The sequence below is a fragment of the Thrips palmi genome, unplaced genomic scaffold, assembly GCF_012932325.1.
Source record: "Thrips palmi isolate BJ-2018 unplaced genomic scaffold, TpBJ-2018v1 HiC_scaffold_7, whole genome shotgun sequence".
Taxonomy (NCBI): domain Eukaryota; kingdom Metazoa; phylum Arthropoda; class Insecta; order Thysanoptera; family Thripidae; genus Thrips; species Thrips palmi.
The window spans coordinates 983,818-1,005,463 of record NW_023144634.1 but is presented as its reverse complement, the minus strand read 5'-3'; the positions used below and the strand labels follow the sequence as shown (position 1 = coordinate 1,005,463).

Here is a 21,646-nt window from a genome sequence, read left to right as displayed (position 1 = left end):
GGTTTGTCTATGGAATGGGCTTGTCTAACACCCGAGTCACAAAAAAAAAGGGTAAGGTGATATTAGTTTTAACACCCAGTGAGAGATTTGATGAATCTTCAAAGAGTTCCAAAAAGAAATGCAAGATGAAGATAATTAGATGAATATTGAGAAACAAAAATTTAATTTGCAATCAGTTTAATAATAATTTAATTCGCTCATAGCTCTCATAACAAATGGCTAATGAATTAACATGAGTTAAAAAATTTAAATATCTTCAAGTAAATGAAAAGATTAATGTAACTTTAGACTTAGGTTACTACAAGTTATGAACTCATAAGATTGTTGTGTAGAAGGTGCAATGTGAGGAAATCAATCAACATGTATAAAACTAAATAAATTATAAAAATTCACCTTCATTACCTGTGTATCAATGTGCCCGTTTCTCAACGCACTTGGATAAACAGTTCAAAGACAAATGTTTTAACCGTTCATTGCAAAATAACTTCAAAACTTGCAGTGTGCAGAACAAGAGAATAAAAGTAACTCAAATGTTGGCCAAAAAAACATCTGTACAGAAACAAAACACAATTAGCCAAAAAGATTAAAAGAAATAAAAGAGAAAAACATCGTTACCTCAAACACATCAGCACAAGGGTGTCATGGTTTCCGTCCATAACACTTGCATCCAGCAGAGAGGGAGACAGCTCGAGCATAATTTCTTACCACCATCATGGATGTTTGGAACACAAATGACTCACCCATCATAAGGCAACTCTGAATTGGACAATTATGATCCAAATAAAAGAACATGTACTATCAGCAAATAATTTTGTCTACAGACATAAAGAGAAACAGTTTTACCTCAAACCTAAAGACATGTCAACACCAAAGTGGCCTGGTTTGCCTCAATAACTCAGTCTCCATACACAGAGACAATGAACGCAATTTCTGGCCATCTACATCTCTGATTCAAACATAAAATGTAAGAGGAGCTTTCCTCATTGGTTTGTACCTAACACTGCAATACAAAACACACATAAGACATGGCATTCCAAACAAAATAAAAAGAATTTTAAAAATTCTCTGAAGAGGGCACATACCACTGAAAAGCTGGCAGAGCTTTTTGGCTGAGCGGTAGCGAAGCCCTTGCCGTGTTTGGGCGCGCTGAAAAGTGACTGGTCGTGCGTCTGTCTGTCTGTCCCTCTGTTCGTACACGCTCACGTTTCTCAGCGACTACAACAGGTATAGTTTCCATACTTCGCATTTAACGTCGTCTTACTTTCCCCCAACACGAGTTTGTTTCAAATCATTGTTTAGTATCGTTTGAAATATTCAAAACATCTTTTTGAATCAGTTTATTAGCATGCTTAGGTTGGCAGCAGTTACCTACCAATTTCTCATACCTACGGCCGCGGCGCCGCGGCTCTGAAATACGGGACACAAGCAAATCAGCAAGTAAAACAAAATAAAGAGCAGAACGGTTTGGAAATGAGATCGGCCTTAGTTTTTCACCATTCGAGAATGATTGAAACCCTTTTGGAGTATCAACAAAGCGAAATATGGAGAATGGAAGTGAGAATGATTTACGTGTATCGTTCCCCTGTCCCCCCTCCCCCGTCTGAGGGGAATCTCCTTCAGGAGGTCAGTGCCCTATGACTAAGCATTGTAAAATGGATGTTTTTATTTTCACCTTTTGTTTTGTGTGCTTCATTTTCATAGTAGAGGAAATCAAGTAAGTGCATAAATAACATATGTTGAAAATAGCAGGTATACTTATTTTGGTAATTTGTCTTTTGTTTGACTCAAGTTATATTCTGTTGCAATGCTGCAAGCTGACCTAAGTGCAAAAGCACTAACATTTATTTATTGATAGGATCAATATATAGTTGTATATATATAATCCTATTAGAGTTTGAATATATAAATAGGGTCAATGAGACGACTCAGGTTTTGAGCGGTGAGTGACTTAACATGGGATTTCATGAGACGATTCCTTTAACTTCACCAAAGTTTGTATTCAATAACTGGTACTCAGTATTGGTTAAGGTTTAAGCTGACTCTCTTCACAATTTACTCTGAACTCAAGCCCAATGTTGCGAAAGATAAAATAGCTTAAGACATGAGTAAGATAAATTATGTTGGTGCATTACACCTTAAGTAGACTTGGCATTGGAGTCTATGTGACGATTCACTGGATTTGACAATAATTGGTCTCCGTCAACTGGTTCAGATCAGCCAACCCTAAACTGAGTCTCTTAATATTAACTGTGAGAACATATTCCAATCAATATTGTCAAATTGACTGGTTTACAATGAAAGAATGACAAAATGTTTCTTATATATTACTTATAAAATTGTGAATTCATTAGTTTAGAAAAAAGAGATATCGAATAGTGACCCAAGCATACGAGTAGCCAATTAAGCGATTCAATGCTGGCAATTGAATATTACTCGACTGAAGGATTCGCACTGGTGTGGCATCAGGGAATTGGTGACGACAGAGGGTGCTTCATGAAGACAAATAGGAATATGTATACAGTAATTGAGTCTAGATGGTTGTCTGCGGATTTCAGTGTACTAGTCACAAAAGATACATTTACTTCAATGCCAAACCTACACTCTCATCTAGAGCTATGCAATTTGGGGCGAAACTTTCCAAGTTGAGATTTATGCATTTCCCTGTGGTTTTCACTGCACTGACTTCAATTTTGACTTCTAAAATGTCCCCAGACCCAAAACTTAACCGATTATGGGTCAAATTTTTAAAATTGAATTGTACATTGATTCTTGCAGTTTTTTGAGTGCTGATTACGAAAACCACTTCCATTTTAACACCAGACCTATATTTTCATCCCATATTAGGTCATTTTGGACCAAAATTCTCAAGTTCAGTTTTATATTGTTTCCTGGAGTTTTTGGTGTGCTGAACTCGAAAATGACTTCCAAATTTTTCCCAGTCTCACACGTTACCAAATTTTGACCATTTTGGTCCAAAAATTTTTTAAAATTTAGTTTGACATTGATTCCAGCAGTTTTTGGGGTGCTGATATCGAAAATCACTTCCATTTTGACTCCAGACTTATATTTTTATCCAAAATGAGGTCATTTGGACCAAAATTTTCAAATCGAGTTTTATGTTGTTGCCTGGAGTTTTTGGTGTGCTGAACTCAAAAATGACTTCCAAATTTTTCCCAGACTCACGCTTTACCAAATTTTGACCAATTTTTGGGCCAAAAATTTTTAAATTGAGTTTGACGTTGATTCCAGCAGTTTTTGGGGTGCTGATATCGAAAAACACTTCCATTTTGACTCCAGACTTATATTTTTATCCAAAAATGAGGTCATTTTGGACCAAAATTTTCAAATCGAGTTTTATATTGTTTCCTGGAGTTTTTGGTGTGCTGAACTCAAAAATGACTTCCAAATTTTTCCCAGACTCACGCTTTACCAAATTTTGACCAATTTTGGTCCAAAATTTATAAATTGAGTTTGACGTTGATTCTAACAGATCTTTGTGTGCTTATAACGAAAATCACTTCCATTTATACCCCAGACTTACTTTTCACTTAATTTGAGCCCATGAGTTGCACATTTCGTCTACTCAAGCAAAGTCCGAAGTGCATCAACTATGTCAATTCGCATCGCTCAGCCACACTACGCGCGCAGACTAAACGGCGCGTACCCCTAGTACAAGTTGGTCTCAGGCAATACTGATAAAAAGAAAAGACACCGTCATGCCAACTTGGATTTAAAAGAAAAATGCAATGGAGCTAGGCTGCAACATATGATAATATGACGGCTCTGTTGAACAAAAAAACAAAGTACTGGCAGCAATATACGGAAACAAGAAAGCAGAGTGAAGTTGACAGACAATAGAAAAGTAGTTAACTTACATTGTAAACTTGAGTGAGCCTGAAGCACAGAATCCAATCATCAGGAAGTAAGTAAAAGATAAAGCAAAGGTGGATCTGGTAGCATCGTCAGATTACAGCCTTGGAGTGCAAGCGGCAACAACTCGTTTGCATGAAACCTGGTGACAAGAAAAACGAAGTTAAAAACTTTTAGAAACTAAATTGACGGGTCCTAACGTTATTGAGAAGTCACACAATGGAACGCAATGAAAATAAAAACACCAATACAAAGGGGTTATGGGTTAAACGCCGTACATTATAAATAACAGTGCAGCACAAGGTAATAAATTTTGATTCACGTGCGAACTCCCGGCAAGTCGTTCAGAGAAACGGCTCGGGCGACCACCAAAATGCTTAGAGGGCCTGTGCACATTTGTTCTGAACAACCACTGGTAAGACGCAACACTTGAGCATTGTAAACAAACACACACACACACATGCGCCCGTACGCCAGTCAGCTGGTTTGCAAGGCTGAGTGACTGCGATGAATGCATGTGCCTTTTATTCACAGTGCTCATCTGCCTATAGGCAGGATTACTTCGCACACATAACGAAAACAAAAGCAGACACAGTACCGTAAGGATGGCGGCGTTGCTTCGGATGATTTCAGATTTCATCATGTTTCAAAACGTTTTATCGTTGATTCCGACCAAGTCGCGAGTGGCGCGTCACATTTTCAGGCCGTGGTGATGCTCCCAATTATCCTCTCATTCCGCGTACATTTCTCAGACAGTGAAACAAGTGTGCAGAGGACGTACTTTCAAAGATGAAACAAGGCCCCTCTGCTCCTAAAGTGCACTCATTTTTATGCAGTTTTGTGACTGGAATGGATTGTGTTGGTGCCATTTGGATAATACAACATTTACTTTAAGTATGGATTTGCCAGTGAGGTAAGACAAGACATATATTCTTGAATTTTTTTTAAAAAAAATGAGCCATTGCTTTAGCGTTTGTTTTCTGTCAAATTATGAGTGGGCAGTTAGTAGAATTTAAATCGATTGTACTTAGAAATATTAGGTCATTAGTGATGTTTCTTCAACAACTTAGTCTTTAAAATTTAGAATGTACTACTTATACATTTCACTCAATCATCTTTTAAACTGAGACGTTCTTAAACGAACTAATTATCTTATTTCTTCTGATTGTAAACTGACTTGTCGAGGCACGGAAACTGGTACGGAATCATTCCGTTGACATCAGATGAAAGTTGCTCCGTTGTGAACAAGTACGGTATTATCTTGGTACAGTCCTGTACCGTAGTGTTCCGTATTAGATTTACTGTGCCAAATCCCGTACTTTGGTACGGGATTTATTACAGTGCGTGATTGTCCAAAGAGAACATACTCGAACTTTCCGCCCCCAGTGTGGCGGTGTGGTTCGAAAATGCTGCCAACTGTCGATGGGGATTCGAAGCTTGGCATGTCTCGAGCTAATTTCAGCCAAAGACCAATACGCCAGACTTCTTTCAAAGGTACTTCTGCTGCAACGAAAAATGTCCACCGTATATTCAATTTCACTACACAAATTTCGAAAAGGCAGCTCTGGACTTCTCCCCAAGCCAAACTTTTAACTTTCCATGACACAAGCCATCAAAGTGGAGTCCCAGGGATATAATTGCATGGGTCGCGGAAATCTAAGATGCTGTACACGGTCTCAAAGCGGGCTAGAGCATTATAAAATGGCGTGTATCAACAATTACCTGTAACTTCCGTGGCACCCTTTACCCAATGTTGCAGCAGCACTAGGTGAAAAATTTTTCCGCTTAAATGTCGGGCTTAGAGTATCATTTGACTTGGAACGATTTTTAAGCCACAGCAAGCCCGAGTCAGCCGTTAAAGCCGATTTTCACACTTTGTAACTTCCGTGATAACGTAATTTCCGTGATAAAAACACCCACTAAAACGTAGGGGAAAACCTTATGGCTCATTTTTTTAGGAAGGTAGTACGGTCTTTACTAAAAATCCATTGCCTAACTCTAGTATCATCCAGGACCCCAATAATCAGAAAAACTTAATTGGATATTTCTTACTTTCGGCAAATCAGAGACGCCAAAACTACCCCGAAACGTGAGAATCGCTCAGGGGGACCCTGGTGAAACTTGCATGTATACTCCCAATTTCCTACTGAGAAATGTCGTACAGTCTAAGCTAATTAGCTATGATCTAAAGATAATAAGATATAAAATACTAAGCTAATTCTCAGTACTTTACGACACAGACAAATTGGTTCGTAATATGACGATAGTGGTCATAATTTAGTGAGAACTCTTCACCATAGGTTACTACATTCGCTACGCAGTCATACAGTAAGATGAAACTTTGCCCAATTGTTTAATCGATTATAATGAGTTCCCACCGCAAAATTCACTCCAAAAAGTTGAAAGGTTTCTTAGAAAAGTACCACTTTTAAGTGTTTTTAGAGCATCAGGAAAAAAAATCTTCCTGCGTCTTTCATAGAACGGAAATTCTTGGAATTTTTTTGTGGTTATCCTTATTATGTATAGGTTACAGGTAGTGTCCGGCGGCCGGTTTAAGGCGGATACTAACCGGCTAATGTCCGGAGGTCCGAAACGGACATCATCCAAGCGACATTGACCAAGCGTAAACCCATGGGAATGGCAGGCGGCGCAACCAGGGCAGTGGGTAGGGGCGCAACAAGGGCAACGGTAGGGGCGCAACCAGGGCAGCGGGGGCTGCTGGGGCTGGGGCGATACCACCCTGTGGCACACATGGCTGGCATGGATCCTAAACATGAGGAGAAAATAAGAAAGGACTTGATCGAAGCCAACAAGAACAGAATGTGGCTGAAATTTGATGAAAAGCCGAAGGCCATGTACCTGGAGAAACGTAAAGACAACGCAATGGTACTGGACCTTCAAAAGTACACGGAGCTCCTGAAGGAAGTGAAGGCAGCTCAAGACAACCCCAAGAAGGATCTGACATCCCTGTATCGCCGCCGCCTGAAGAGATACAACATCTATAAACTGCAAGGCAAGGACCGTCCGAAAACACCCGTGGACGATTCGAGGTATGAGATATTACATTCCTACGGAAGAAATGCTGGACGCCGTCTACGACGCCCACCTTGCGGGGCACCACGCACACTAAATTCTTATGGACTTTTTTATGCATAGTTATGCATGCACAGATACGTCCATACGTTATGTATAATATTATGCATCACTGTGTACATTTTATGCAGGAAGATGCATAAAATGTACACAGTGATGCATAATTTTATACATACCTAATGGACGTTTCTGCGCATGCATAACTATGCATAAAAATGCGTTCTTATGGATTTAAAAAGTCCATAAGAATTTAATGTGCGGTGGGAGTCATCGCACATACGAGGAAGTTAAAAAGATGTACGTGGATTTGCTGAGTCTGACATCGCTGCCTTGCATGGAGCTGCTGTACACGCCGAACGCCGCGCACTCCCAATTTCCTACTGAGAAATGCCGAAAGCTGTCATTATACTAAGCGAATTCTCAGTACTTTACGACACAAATCTGTCATAATACAGAGAAATTTATTCGTAATATGAAGAAAGTGGTCATAAGTTACTGAGAACGCTTCACCATAGGTTACTACCTTCGCTGTGCTGTCATAATACTAAGCTTTTTGTTCGTAATACGAAGAAAAAGCTCAGTAGGAAATTGGGAGTGCGGGTTTGCTTTCGCAGAGCTGATTGTCAAGCAGATGGACAAGTGCAACAGCTGCAGCACGGCGACACCGTGGCAATTCCCACTCCCGATGTTGACCGCTCCAAGGCAAGAGAGCGAAACGTGCAGCAAAGGGCTGCAACGCCCATTGGCTGGTGTGGGGGCGATCCGCGAGACCACGCAAAACATGGAAAAACATGGAATGCTCAATGACGGTCGCTTTTTATTTTCAATCTCCCGTCACGCGGTCTTAAACGGTGCCGTTGCAGTTATATCGACCACCTTACGGCTAGGAAGGAACCCATAGGGCGCGCATTGCAGTATTATCGACCAAAATCCTAACCCCGATTCCTGCAGTGTCGACCAGTGCCAAGATGGCGAGTGCCACTGTTGTGGCCCCGGTACATTCAATTGTCAACTGTTCCCCTAGAAACGCGCGCCCCCAATGCAATTCAAAATTTCGAAGTGTCACAGCTAACCTTTCCCCCCCAATATTTGAAATGTTTCAAACTTGCAACGACGTCACCGATGTTGTGAAAGTGTTTGATGGGCAGGACCCAAAATTGTTAATGAGAGAACTGCAAAATGAGGGGTTCCTTCGAAACTGCGGGCAATGTCCGACCTGTCCCGGCAAGCCTGAGCGGAAGTTGGGTGCCAACAAAAACTACAAGGGTGGGTATGGGGCTAGGTGCCCTTCTTGGCGAAAGTTCACCAGGCTCACAGAAGGCACATTCTTTGAAGGTACTATGTTGCTTGATAAGTATTCTTAACTGGTCAACACATGTACACTGACGATTCTGTTTTGTACAATATCCAGGAACAAAGCTTCCGTTCATGAAAATATTTCTCACAGTGTTTGTGTGGTGCTGCAGAGTAAGCCACAGTGAAAAAAAAGTCTAGTAACGATAACCAGAATCCTGGTACCAAATACCAGACTGTCTGATAGAATATAACTCAACTAGAATTCTGGTAAAAAATACTAAACTGTCTAGTTGGCCTCAGTCTAGTAAACCGTACCAGATTTATAGTTATCCTCACAATGCCGCCAGGTCCCCTTCTGGTAATTTTTACCAAACATCCTGGTTAGTTAATGTGCTTACAAAACTTAAGTAAGAAGTCCAAAATTTAATAAAATATTTTTTCGTAGTGATGAAACCTGATGTGACGTCGATTTCGATAACCTCTGAATTGTTTTATCCCTCCTCCTCTCCTCCGGATTCGAACCGGGATCTCACACTTGTGAGACGGGCACGTTACCACTGCGCCACCACGTCGCCTGTGGGTCGCGGGGATCCCCACCAGGTGACTCTCTACGTGTCTGGCTCAGGGAAATACTCCCAGTGTTTCTTTCGGATTTAAGACTCCGAAAATAACGAAACCGGTTGCAGTTTACTTTTTGACACCCGAACATTTCAATTGAAACGAATATTTCGAAGTTTTACGTATGGTGCCAATTACGGAACAGTCTGGTAAAATTTACCAGGATTATTAACCAGACACCTGGTAAATGTCACAACACCCGATCTGGTTACTGCAACTGATCATCTGGTGAGAGTTACTAGGATTCTCGTATGAGTAACTAGTACTCGTATGAGTAACTAGTACTCGTTTAACTAGGATTGGTCTGGTACTTTCAACCAGACTTTTTTCTCAGTGAAGGAGACTGGGAGGCTGGTGGGAATGGGGGCAGAACACACAAGAGTAGACTATTTCAGCTTCTTACGAGACATCTGCTCTTACAAACTGCTTAACACGCCTGCCCTCTTCCAACATAAAGGTTCATTTTGTGTTTTAGGCCATGTGGCAAACCGAAAGGTTGCGCTGTTTATTGATGGTGAGCAGTCAAAGTAGTGAGAAGCTCCAGACAAAAAAAACCACTTGGTCGGCGACATCCTAGGAGCGGGCGCTTGTGGAGTTTTATCGGTTCCTTCTATGTATACGAACTGCCGAAAAGACACTTGGACGAAATCCGACACCCCCTGTGGCTTTGGTACGGGTCTAAACACCCCAAAAACAGCTGTTTTCGAGGGTTTGGGACTAGATGGGTTCTCGCAAACCGAGATCCAAAAAGTCCCCAAAAGGGGTCTCAGATACTAAAAAAAATGCGCTCTTTCGAATGCCGTGTCGAACGAGGCTCTACGACGTCGGGTTTGGATGCTACGGGCTCTAAAATTTGCTCAATTTCACTATTTTTACTGAAGATTTGAGCATATCGGGGCCGTTTGAAGAAACCATCGGCGATTTCGCTCCTCTTTGTCTTAAATGGTGCCTACCCATAGGTAAACACCCCCACAAAATTTCAGCCATGTCAGGCAATTATTAGAGGAACTGTGAAAAATTTTTTTGGGTCTTTTTACCACTGGGCTTAGGTTTTTTGGGTCCAGAAAAAAAAATTTTTTTTAGCTATCTACTTTTGATCAGCACCTCTTGAAACCCCTTTTTTAACATGGTCCCTCAAAACTTTTTTTCGAGGAAAAACTTGCCTTTTTCCCCAAATTATTTTCAAATTACAGCTAGAAAAAGGCAAGTTTGCCCTCGAAAAAAAGTTTTGAGGCCCATGTTAAAAAGGCGTTTCAAGAGGTGCTGATCAAAAGTAGATAGCTAAAAAAATTATTTTTTCTGGCCCCAAAAACACCTAAGCCCAGTTAAAATGACCCAAAACTTAAATTGTTCACAGTTCCTCTAATAATTGCCTGACATGGCTGAAATTTTGGGGGGTTTTTACCTATGGGTAGGCACCTTTTAAGACAAAGAGGAGCGAAATCGCCGATGGTCTACTTCAAACGGCCCTGATATGCTCAAATCTTCAGAAAAAATAGTGAAATTGAGCAACTTTGAGAGCCCGTAGCACCCAAAACCCGACGTCGTAGAGCCTCGTTCGAAACGGCATTCGAAAGAGCGCATTTTTTGAGTATCTGAGACCCATTTGGGTATTTTTTTGGATCTCGGTTTGCGAAAACCCATCTAGCCCCAAAACCCTCGAAAACAGCTTTTTTTGGGGTGTTTAGACCCGTACCGAAGCCACAGGGGGTGTCGGATTTCGTCCAAGTGTCTTTTCGGCAGTTCGTATACACAGAAGGAACCGATAAAACACCACAAGCGCCCGCTCCTAGGATGTCGCCGACCAAGTGGTTTTTTTGTCTGGAGCTTCTCAGTCCATTTTCAGTAGTTTTCCCGCCATTTTTAAATTTGGATTTTTGAGTTTCGGCAATGGGCTTTTCCTAAGAGACTAGCGGTCTCATGATTAACTCATATAGCCTACTACACCCAAAAATGCCTTAGGGTAAAAATCACAGGTTTTTACAGGGCCTGAATTTCACCATTTCGGATCCGGTCCAAACTTGCACCAAATGTTGCCCCCATAGGGGTGAGTAAGCCCACAAAGTTTCATCCCCCTAGCCCCACGCGTTCCCGCGCAGTGGCCATTCTTATTTTTCTCTAAATTTTCCGTGTAGCATTTTTGCCAAATTGCATGTTGTCTGAAAAATCGACCTACTAGGTCCCACTGACATTATTCTGTGAAACCGACATCGGTTCTAGGGGTAAAAATCTGTGAGGAATCCGAATCGGTTTGACGATAGCACTACGGTAAAGTGCCCAAAAACGCGTCCAAAGTGAAAAAAATTCCAATGCTACCGCATTGCACGGTGTTCCGGTTGTGGAAATCACTTTGGAGTCTGTCGTCTAAACGTTAATTTCGTTAATTTTTCCGTTGTTTACGTAACTTTGAATCCTACCGTATTTTTACATCCCAAACCTGATTCAGTTAACACAATGGCCATCTCAGGCCATCTCGCGATCTCGCGATTACAGTGCTCATGTTCGCCAAACGAAAGTCATCTGCGTTCCGAGTTTTATAATTTGTCAAACCAAACCCTCGTGCTGATTACAGAATTGAGGAAAACATCACAAGAGAACCGCAACCTTTAAAAACAAGCCAAACAAAACCAACCCCAGCAACAATGGAGGGGCGTTTCAATGCGCGACTACTCGTTTTTTCAGCCCCGCGATTTTCGAAAGGGGGCAGACGCCGACAAAATTGTTGCCAACCCCCCAAAATTTAAATTTTTTGCGTCTTTTCTGCTACGAACTTTTTACTGACAGACTTCAAAGATGTTCCAATGTCGCGACACGGTGCAAGCGTTAGCATTGGCATTTTTGAATTTTACGGCGTTTCGATTTCTTTTTATCAGCGACTTTAAATTTTTACAGTTGGTACGATGGCACTGTGTCGTTGCCATGGAGACTTTTTTTCGTGTTTTAACCATTTTCTTAGAACACAGACGATTTTTTGTCACTTTGATGAGTCAGGATGCTTAGTTTTGGGGAGTAGCACATTTTGTCTTTGAAACGTTTCTGGAAAATGTGAAGGGATAAGGGTGCTTCATTGTTGCAAATTTATGTTTTTGTCGTTTACGATAAATTCTTACGATAAATTTTCGAAATTTTCAGGAATTTTTATTTTTTTACGATAAGGAATAATTTGGCGGAAACCATTTTTAGATTGGCGTCGGCGGAAGAAAAAAATTTTTCCGTCCCGGGCAATAGGGGTCCTCCTTCGTCGGAACCCCTAAAAAATAATTTTGTAGAGGTTTGGGAGATGTTATACGGCACCCACCCCGCAGTCCAAACTTCGAGTTTTTCCTGTTTTTCCATGAAGGGGACACTATAAGCTTGCTTTTCAGCTCATAGCTGATATTGTGTATGGGTACCGTTTAAGAGCTATACCTATGCTCAAAATTGAGATTTTCGTAATTTTTGTACGGTTTTTAAAAATTAACGCCGCCGCCCCCCCCCCCCCCGGATAGAAAATGTACAGGTCTCGCGCACAGCCCCTGCCCCTTATGCGCACTGAAAATCCAAGTGTGGGACAGGCATGCACTAGATAACGTGGGACAAACCGTGTTACACGCTTACAAGCGTGGGACAAACCGTGTCCCACACTTACAAGCGTGGGACACTTTGTCCCACGCTTACAAGCGTGGGACATTTTGTCCCACGTTATCTAGTGCATGCCTGTCCCACACTTGGATTTTCAGTGCGTTTTCAAAATTTTCAAGAGCTTTTTAATGAGATTTTTCGGACTAGTAGAACTTCACTCAGAAATGCTTGCAAAGAAAAGTACTTTGCAGTACAAAGCATTCTCCGGCATTGTATTACAAACTCCCTTGCGAACTTTTTTCCTCGCATTGCAAAGAAATAGTTCGTAGGTTGCGAAGAAAAAAGTTTGCAACGTTGCGAAGCATTGGTTTGTAACGTTGCAAAGCATTTTCTTTGCAAGTTGCAAAGAAATACTTCGCAATGCAAAGAAACTAGTTTGTAAGAGAGTTTGCAATACAATGCCGGAGAATACTTTGCAAGGTTTTTTGAGTGTTTGAACGGTAATTCTAATTGCTGTCAAAATCGCTGTTTCTATGGCAAAAGTTGACTCGTCAAGCAATTACGAAGGGAGTGGGAGGAGCCGAGCCGGACCCGACCGATACACTCCAAATCCAGGGTGTCTAGAAACTATACGCCTTAGGCGTATGCCACAGAAATGGAACTGCCTTAAGGCGCCTTGATTCTACACGCCAAAGGCGTATACCCCATTGAGCACCTTTTGCAGATAGAAGTTAGCATGTGAGCACCTTTGGTCGAAGGAAAGGGGGCGTGCATTGTACACCCCCTGGTCATAGGCACTGAGCTCAACAGGACTCAAGGTGCGTAGAATGTAAACACCCTTTAAGGCCTCGGTAGGCATGGCCTCGGCCAAGGGCGGTTTTTGTTTGGCCATTCCAAGGGGGAAAACCCCTTTTAAAATTTTTCCTGTTTTTAAAAAGGGCTAAAGGGTTCCCCTTTTTAAATGGGAAATTCCAGGGTGTGGGAAACAAAGGGGGCCCCCCGGCCCAAACCCCCCTTTTTTCCCCTTTTCCCCGGAAACCCCCAAATTTTTTTGGGGGTTTTTTGGGGTTTTTCCCAAACCCCAAAGGGGGGGGGGGGGCTTTAAACTTTCCTTTAAAATTTTCGGGCAAAAAGGGCTCAATGGGGTAAACCCCGGGCGGGGTAAGGAATCAAGGCCCCTTTTAAAAGGCAGTTAAATTTTCCTTTGGCAAAAAACCCTGGCGTTGTTTCAGACCCTGGATTGAAGGTTAGCCCAAAAAAAATTTTCCTTTCCGGAACCCCAAAACCCGCCCCAAAAAAAGGCGTTTTCCTTTTCCTTTTTATTTACCCCGCCAAAAGGGTAAAACAATGGTTGGGAAATTGTTTCATTGGGGTCGGCCATTGGAAAGGGGCCGGTGGCCAAAATTTTAAATGTTGATGGAACTCGTTACCGGGGAAGGAAATTAGCGCTTTAAAATCCTATGGCCCAAAGGGGCTTTCGGGCCCTTTTTTGCAAACCCCCTCGAGGGGGGGGAAAGGGGAGGGGGAAAAGGCTCCCTTTACCGGGGTCCTCCGGGTTTTTTGGCCACGGAGGGGTTTTGAGTTTTTTTGGGGGAGCCTATCGGGGCTTTGTAATAGGGGGGCCGAGGGGGCAACCCCCTTGAACCCACAGGGCAATTTTCCCCCCAAAGGAAAATTTTTGGGGAAAAGGTTTTCCCCAAACTTTTAAAATTGGTAAAATTTTCCCGAGGTTTTTTTGGGGCAAAAAAAACCCTAAAATTTTGGCCTTTTTTTTTTTTCCTTTTTTTGACTTCCAAGGCCCCAAACCCCCCCAAAAAAAATTTTTTGGCGGGTTTTTTGAAGCCCAAAAAAGGGGAACAGCAAAAAAAAAAATTTTTCTTTTGCCGGTTTTCCCTTTGGCCCAAATTTTACCCCTCCCCCTCAAACCGTTGGAAAAGGAAAAATTAGGGCCCGAACTAAAAGGTCAAAAGCGCCCGTAATGGGAAAAATCAAAATTTTTCCCCAAAAAGTCTTTTCCCCGAAACCCTTTTTTAAAGGGGGCCCCAAAAGAGCCCCCAAAAAATTAAAGAAAATTGGTGCTTTGGGAAAATTTCCTAATTCCCCGCACTTTGCCTGGATTTTCAAGCCCTACCACGACCCCAAAACTAAAAAAAGGGGAAAAATTGCCTTTTTTGTTTCCAAAAAAACCCCACATTTTTGGGTTTAAATTTTGGGGTCCAGGGAAGGGCCCTGGTCCTGTTGGGTTTGGAAACCCCTTTTTGGGGGTTTGGGTTTCCCGGGGGAAAAGTGGACCGGCCCCAAAAAGGGGCCCCCAACCCCCCTTCCCGCCCGCCCCGGCCCCGGGTTTTTTTTTGGGGAAATTAAAATTTTACGGGGTGAAATTTAAACCCAACCCTTTTATTTTCGAAAATTTTTCAAAGGCATTTTTTTTTAAGAAGTCCGATCGTGGAACCGACCATGCCGATTTCCCCCAATTTTTTGGTCAAAGGTAGCCCTTTGTGGGTCTAAAAAAGGGCCACAAATTTTTGGGCCAAAATATGCACCGTTCAGATTCTAGGGAAATTTTTCTTTTTCTCTGAAAACTTTTCACATAATATGGCCAAAATTGAAAAATCACCTTTCTGAGGCCTCTATGCACTCGTTTGAGCTAAAAATGTGGTATCTTATGTAAAATCACGCGGGGAAACACGAATCCGGTGCCCGTTTGTTGATAGGACAACCCAAACAGATGTTATGACTGTTTTTCAGGTTTTGTGGGGTTTTTACTTTTCTTGGGGTTTTGGTGTTCGGCACGATTTTCGCCAATCCGATGAGTGGATTTTATAGAAAAAGGACCAATCTATCATACTACGAGAAAAAAAGTTTGTGTTCGCCGCGTGAAAAGCAGGGGGCGCTGAAAAAATTGAAAAACCGTCTTTTTCGGGGTAGTTTTAGATCAGATAAGCCACCTTTCGCGTGACCGTTCCGCCCCATATTCAGTCTAAATATTGTCCCAAGTGATGTCAGAGTTGGTGTGAAATTTCACCGCTGTAGCTCAAGTAGTTTGGAAATGGCAGTTTCTAAAGTTTTGCCATCACGTAAAGGGATTTAAAGGCAAAATTATGGGTTAGGGGATTAAAAGGGGTATTTTCCCGGCACCGCCCGGGAAACCCAGGCGGGACTTTTGCCGTGTACTTTAAGTAGAATTGCGGTAAATGTGAAGACTTGTCACAGATCGGGTAATAAATGAGATAGATGAGTGCGTCAAAGTTCTCTAAGCGTAAATTTTTAAAAAGGAATTTGATTTTGCTGGTACGAAGACCCTAGGCGAACTCTGAAGTTGGAAAAAAGGCCATTTTTATGTGGTTTGCACGAAAACGTAGTTTTAGAGTACGCCCAGGGTCTTCGTACCGGCAAAATCGAATTCCTTGTTCAAAATTGCGCTTAGAGAACTTTGACGCACTCATCTATCTCATTTATTACCCCATCCGTGACAAGTGTTCACATTTACCGCAATTCTACTTAAAGTAAATGCCTTACGTGATTGCAAAACTTTAGAAAGCTGCCATTTCCAAACTACTTGAGCTACAGCGGTGAAATTTCACACCAACTCTGACATCACTTGGGACAATAATTAGACTGAATAGGGGCGGAGACGGTCACGTGAAAGGTGGCTTATCTGATCTAAAACTACCCAGAAATGACGGTTTTTTAATTTTTGCAGCGCCATGCTTTTTACGCGGCGTACACAAACTTTTTTTCTCGTAGTATGATAGATTTTGGGCCTTTATCTTTAAAAACCCCTCATCGGATTGGCGAAAATCGATGCCGAACACCAAAACCCCAAGAAAAGTAAAAAACCCCTACAAAACCTGAAAAAAAAGTCATAACATCTGTTTGGGTTGTCCTATCAACAAACGGGCACCGGATTCGTGTTCCTTGCGTGATTTTACATGAGATATCACATTTTGAGGTCAATCGAGTGCATAGAGGCCTCAGAAAGGTGATTTTTCAATTTTGGCCATATTATGTGAAAAGTTGTCAGAGAAAACGAAAATTGCCCATAGAATCTGAACGGTGCATATTTCGGCCCCAAAAATTTGTGGCCTTTCTTAGACCCACAAGGACTACCTTTGACCAAAAAATGGAGGAAATCGGCATCGGTCGTGTTCCACGATCGGACTTCTTAAAAAAAATGCCTCTCCATAATATCAACGAAATTCATCAAAATATCTGTAAGGTACAATGAATTCTCAATGGTATGTTACGAAGTCTGCTGCACCACCATAATATGTAACATTTTCACCATAATATGGAGAATCTTCACTGTAGAACATTTAGCGTGTGTGGGTCACACGGGGTCACAACATTCAGTTACCAACACACAACTGCGTACACGATGGAAACGTCGTTCCCAGAAATAGTCAAGGAATAGTTTGCGAGTTGTGCTTCACAGAACTCAAAGAGTTGTTGAAATCGACCCCTCCTAAGAGAACCATCCTTACTCGCCCGGGCGCTGGGACTGGGACGCTATCCTAACATCATGGATTTGTGCACTGTAAACATTTATTGTAAATTTACGAAAATTTTTGTTACAAATTTCTTGTAAAGTAACGAAAATATTTCGTTATTTTATGACATTTGTTTGTACAGGCCGTTTCATGAATTATTCATCACAGAAATCTTCATAATTATTTTATGAAATTTGTTTGTGAACACCGACTTATGAAATGGTACGAACGAAATACTTCTCAAAGGTGACGATAATACTACAGCAAGGTCACATAAATATGAAATGTATCCTAAAATTACAACAAATGTTTGGGTAATTCCGTTGCACAAAATGCTTGTAAAATTACGAGATGGGGGGATGCCTTCATCATTTTACAAGGTGTTTCATAAAACAAACAAAAAACGCTGAAAAGTTAATTTCCATCTACCCAGCGTGACAATGTGGAAACAAAAGCGGACCACGTAGTTTGGAACGTGTAAAATGTTTGTGATTTTACAAACTACTGCGAGAAGAATAATCCATAAATCGTTAAGAAACATAAAAACGTTGTAAATTTACAGCGAAATTACCCATACGTTAATTGTAATTTTACGAACAAATTTCTTACTGTGTGTAGGAGTTAAGATAGTCTCCCAGCGCCCGGGCGAGTTAGGATAGTCTTTTACACTGTGGCAAAAAGGTACGGCAAGTTCTGTTAATTTATATGCCAAGATTCTCTGTAGCCCTCTTACCAATATTCTCCGTAGGACTTTACAGTATTTTTCGCAGGACCGTAGTCTTCTCGGTAGGACCTGGAAGACTGCAGGCCTACAGAGAACACCACTGTAAGGTCCCACGGAGAATGTTGACAAGGCGGCTACGGAGAATTACTACAAGCTGTTTAAATAATTTTCCGTTCCTTTTTGCCACAGGGTAGCGCCCCCGCGAGTTGGGATGGGCTCCTTGCGCCCGGGCCAGTAAGGATGGTTTTAAAAGGAGGGGTCGAAATAACTGAGCTTTTGATCGGCAAACCTAGCGCGTCCGTGAGGACCTTCAACACGACCTTTAGGGTTTCTGGATTGACGTATCCGAAGACTTCTTTGTTAATTGATGGCTTTTGCCCACTTACCTCTACGACTCTGAGGCCTGTGGGCCGGAAGCACACCTTCTGGTGGACGTCACGGTGTTCGTTGCGGTGCTGAACGCCGCAGTAGAACTCGTCCTGGCAGTGGACACAGATCAGCCCGCCGCTGGAAGCGTCTGCCCTGGCCAGGCACACCACGCAGCGCTCGCACTCCTGCGATGGCAAGACGCAATGTTATTGAACAAGTATGACGTCATGTTCGTTAGTAAGTGAATTTTGTCACTGTTATCCTTAGTGTGATATTGAACTCATTTCGAATGCAATCCACTCTATTGCATTGTTAGCGTAATGAGAAAGATATTTCGTCAAAAGTGCCCATTAATAGGGAATCGCGTTAAAGTTTGTTACCACTTTTACCACCCATATGTGATAATCTGGGCATTGATCATTGAAAAACACTTTTAACGCTATAACTTTTTAATGCTGCTACAAATGCGGTAACGTGAAGGAATCACATTAGCTTTTTTATCACTGCTAATTGAATCACTGAAAGCCGAAGGGTGAGACATCTAATCAATTTTTGGCAATACAAATAATATGACCGAAAAACAGCCATACACAAATGTATGACCGAAGAAAGGTCAGACATCAGCGTTGGCCCTTGTTTAGCTTGTGGATGTGTTAACTTTTATCTGTGGTACAAAAAAGTATGACCATATTTCGGTCATATACATCGAAGTATGAACCTTTTTCGGTCTTACACTTTAGTATGACCCTTGACCCTTTTTCGGTCGTACATTTCAGTATGGATCAAAATTCAGACATTTCAATTTTCAGTGGTAAAACTATGACATTAGAAATATCTGTGGTGCTGTTCGCTCTACAAATCGAAAAGGGTAAATCGAATGCTCCACCTGGAGCATGCCTGCAAGCACGCTCTGGCTAACGCACGCCTGCAAGCACGCTCTGCGACGCTTGGCTAACGCATGCCTGCAAGCACGCTCTGGCTAACGCATGCCTGCCAAGCATGCACTTACTAGCGCATAAATGCCATGTACACGCTAACTGAAGCACACATCTAGTGCATAAGTGATAGGGAGTTGTCTGATTAGACGGATATACAGGGAAGCGTCTATGGAAATCCTTTTACACTACGGCTGCTTTTACTCGGCTTGGATACGTCCCATTATAGCAGTTCCTAGAGGCGCTATTGTCAAATAATCTTGTTACGAAACGGGATTAAAAATTTCAAGAGAAACTTCCGAAGCGACACCTTCTCTTACTGTGCCCCATCTTACCTCGTCAGAAGGGCCATTGATACCAGCCTCACAGTCCGACGGCGCGGTGTCCATCTTAGACAGCAGCCCGACGGTACAGACGACCCAGCTGGCAAAGGAAGGAGCCCTGTGCATGGTAAATCGTAGACTTATAATGCCAAAATTTAACTCGTGTACCGTTATGCTGTGCAAAGAAAATTCGTTAAGGGGGGACCGTGGTGAAAAACTGGCAAAAATTGTCAAAAACAGAATTTTTAAAGTTCTTAGATAACAATGTGCATAAAAGTTTTCAGTTTCAACAGTTTGATCACCTGTAAGCTAAGAGGCTAGTTTCTTTACAATTCAGACAGAAATACCATTAAGATGAGTCGAGTCGTTGTTGGTGCGTTCAACTTCACTACTTTGCTCAGTCGACAAAAAATTTTAACATAGAAAGACTTTAAGGACTCCTGCTTGACACTTATGAGTCGTCTTGCATGGAATTCTTTGATGACTAGTCAACAAATTTTAGTAAGGTATTCTCAATATGAGCCCTACTTTTGTGTACAGACACAAAAAAGTGTAGAAAAAAAGGCAAAAAAACTTAATTTTTTAATTTTTAAGATTTTGAACGGCACAAGAGTTGAATATGAAAATTCCTCCACTAAAATTTCTTGTAAACATCTTTGTACTGGTAGCATGATCCTGGATGGCATGGAGCAGTCACTTTTCCATTTTATTAAAAAAAGCTAAATTTTTAACTTGCGCGCAAAGTTTCTTAGACAAGAACTGAGACCAGACCTCAAACGAATTTGGAACGCTTTACTTCAACCACCTCTATGGTCAAAATCAAAAGTATTTTCCACACACGTCAAGCAGTCCAAAAAATAAGAACTAAACTTTTCACCTCTGTTCAATTAGTAAAAAATTTGGTTCATATTTTGTCTTATTCGGCTGTTATAAGTTTCTTATCACGTGCACTCTTCTTAGACTCTCTACGGACTATTTATTCAGTATAGCTACAGTTAAATTATTTTTCTGCAATAGTAGTACTTTTGACTGTAAGCACAGAAAAGATATTCAGCAACCATACAGAATAACGGTCTGATGATAATATTATCTGCAACAGCAGTTATAATCAAGCGGAAAAAATTGCTGTTATGCGATCTAGGAAAAATTATCTACAATTGTAGCTAAAATGTTCTTTACATGCAGATACTATATACAAGAAAACTACCAGAAAAGATTTTAAAGAGACACTGTAATTTCTTTGATGCTTACGTTTAAAGTTACATCCTAACCATCATTCAAAAGCTGCTTACATTGAGGCCAGTGAGGACTTGTCAAAGCTACCAATGTTTTGTGGGATAATTTTGAATAAGCGCATTACCTTCCAATCAGTTTTATTTGAACGGAGAACAATTTCACTGAAAATATTTACTGGGACCACACACAAGTCAACGACAAATTCTCTCAAACTTTATCTCCTACATTTGCAGAAAATAAATTCTTTGATTTTAACAAGTAAGCATCTTTCTACCTACTGACATTGTTAATTTACTGTGATGCAGTAAAAGATTCCTACCCATAAGATGAGGGGACGGGGTGTCAGAGCCTGCGGAACGTTACGCTAAACACTATAAGTAAAATTATTTATCAATACTAAAACGTGAAACTCAGTAACCTAATGGTAGGGTGATAGATTGGATAGATTTGAGCAGGGTGAGCCAACTGACAGCCGAAATTAACAGTCGTCTTTTATGCCTCACATAATGCGAGTGTGAAGTATTCCGACCAATCAGGGACAGCCATTTGCTTGCTGTCTGAACCTGGAGCCGGCGGTCAAATTATACAGTTAGTTGCCCGTTCAGAATACACGATTATTTGTAGTGTACGTAATTGCATGTAGACTATTTTACTATACTGTTGAGGCCTAGAGAAACCGCTCACACCAAGAACGAAAGAAAAGCACTGCCACTTCGACGAAACAAAACAAATAAACTTTATGGGCGACAGGTTACGGAACAAGAGCAAACAGCATCCCAGGAAAAGTTGTTCGTTAACGTAGTCAAGAACCCTAATGCGATCGGCCTTATTTGGAACCCAAAAAACGACGCACTCTTTAATCCTTCAGAAGTACTCCTTTCGGAACTATTTACTATGCATTGCGAAATATAACAGTTAGCAAAGAAAATCCTTTGCAACTTTACTGCTTCGGCACGTTGCCAGCAGTTTTCTTCATAACTTACAAACCTTTTTCTCAAATTTCCCGAGTATGCTTCATTTCAAGCATAACGTCTTCAAGCGTAACTTTATGCTTGACTCAAGCATAGAGTTACGCTTTAGTTTTACCAGTGTGCTCTTATCACCATGTAACTTAACTCACCTGGAAGAATG

At 41.4% G+C, this 21,646-nt stretch overlaps 1 protein-coding gene across 1 annotated transcript in view; it reads right to left on the bottom strand.

The window, feature by feature from the left end:
• LOC117652817 overlaps positions 1 to 21,527 on the bottom strand; it is a gene marked incomplete in the record, with an annotated part of 31,107 nt that extends 9,580 nt beyond the window's left edge. Inside the window, 3 exon segments of the mRNA XM_034397951.1 lie at positions 18,039 to 18,206; positions 19,292 to 19,397; positions 21,503 to 21,527. Of these exon segments, the coding sequence (XP_034253842.1) occupies positions 18,039 to 18,206; positions 19,292 to 19,345 (222 nt within the window).
• Positions 21,528 to 21,646: the final 119 nt, after the last annotated feature.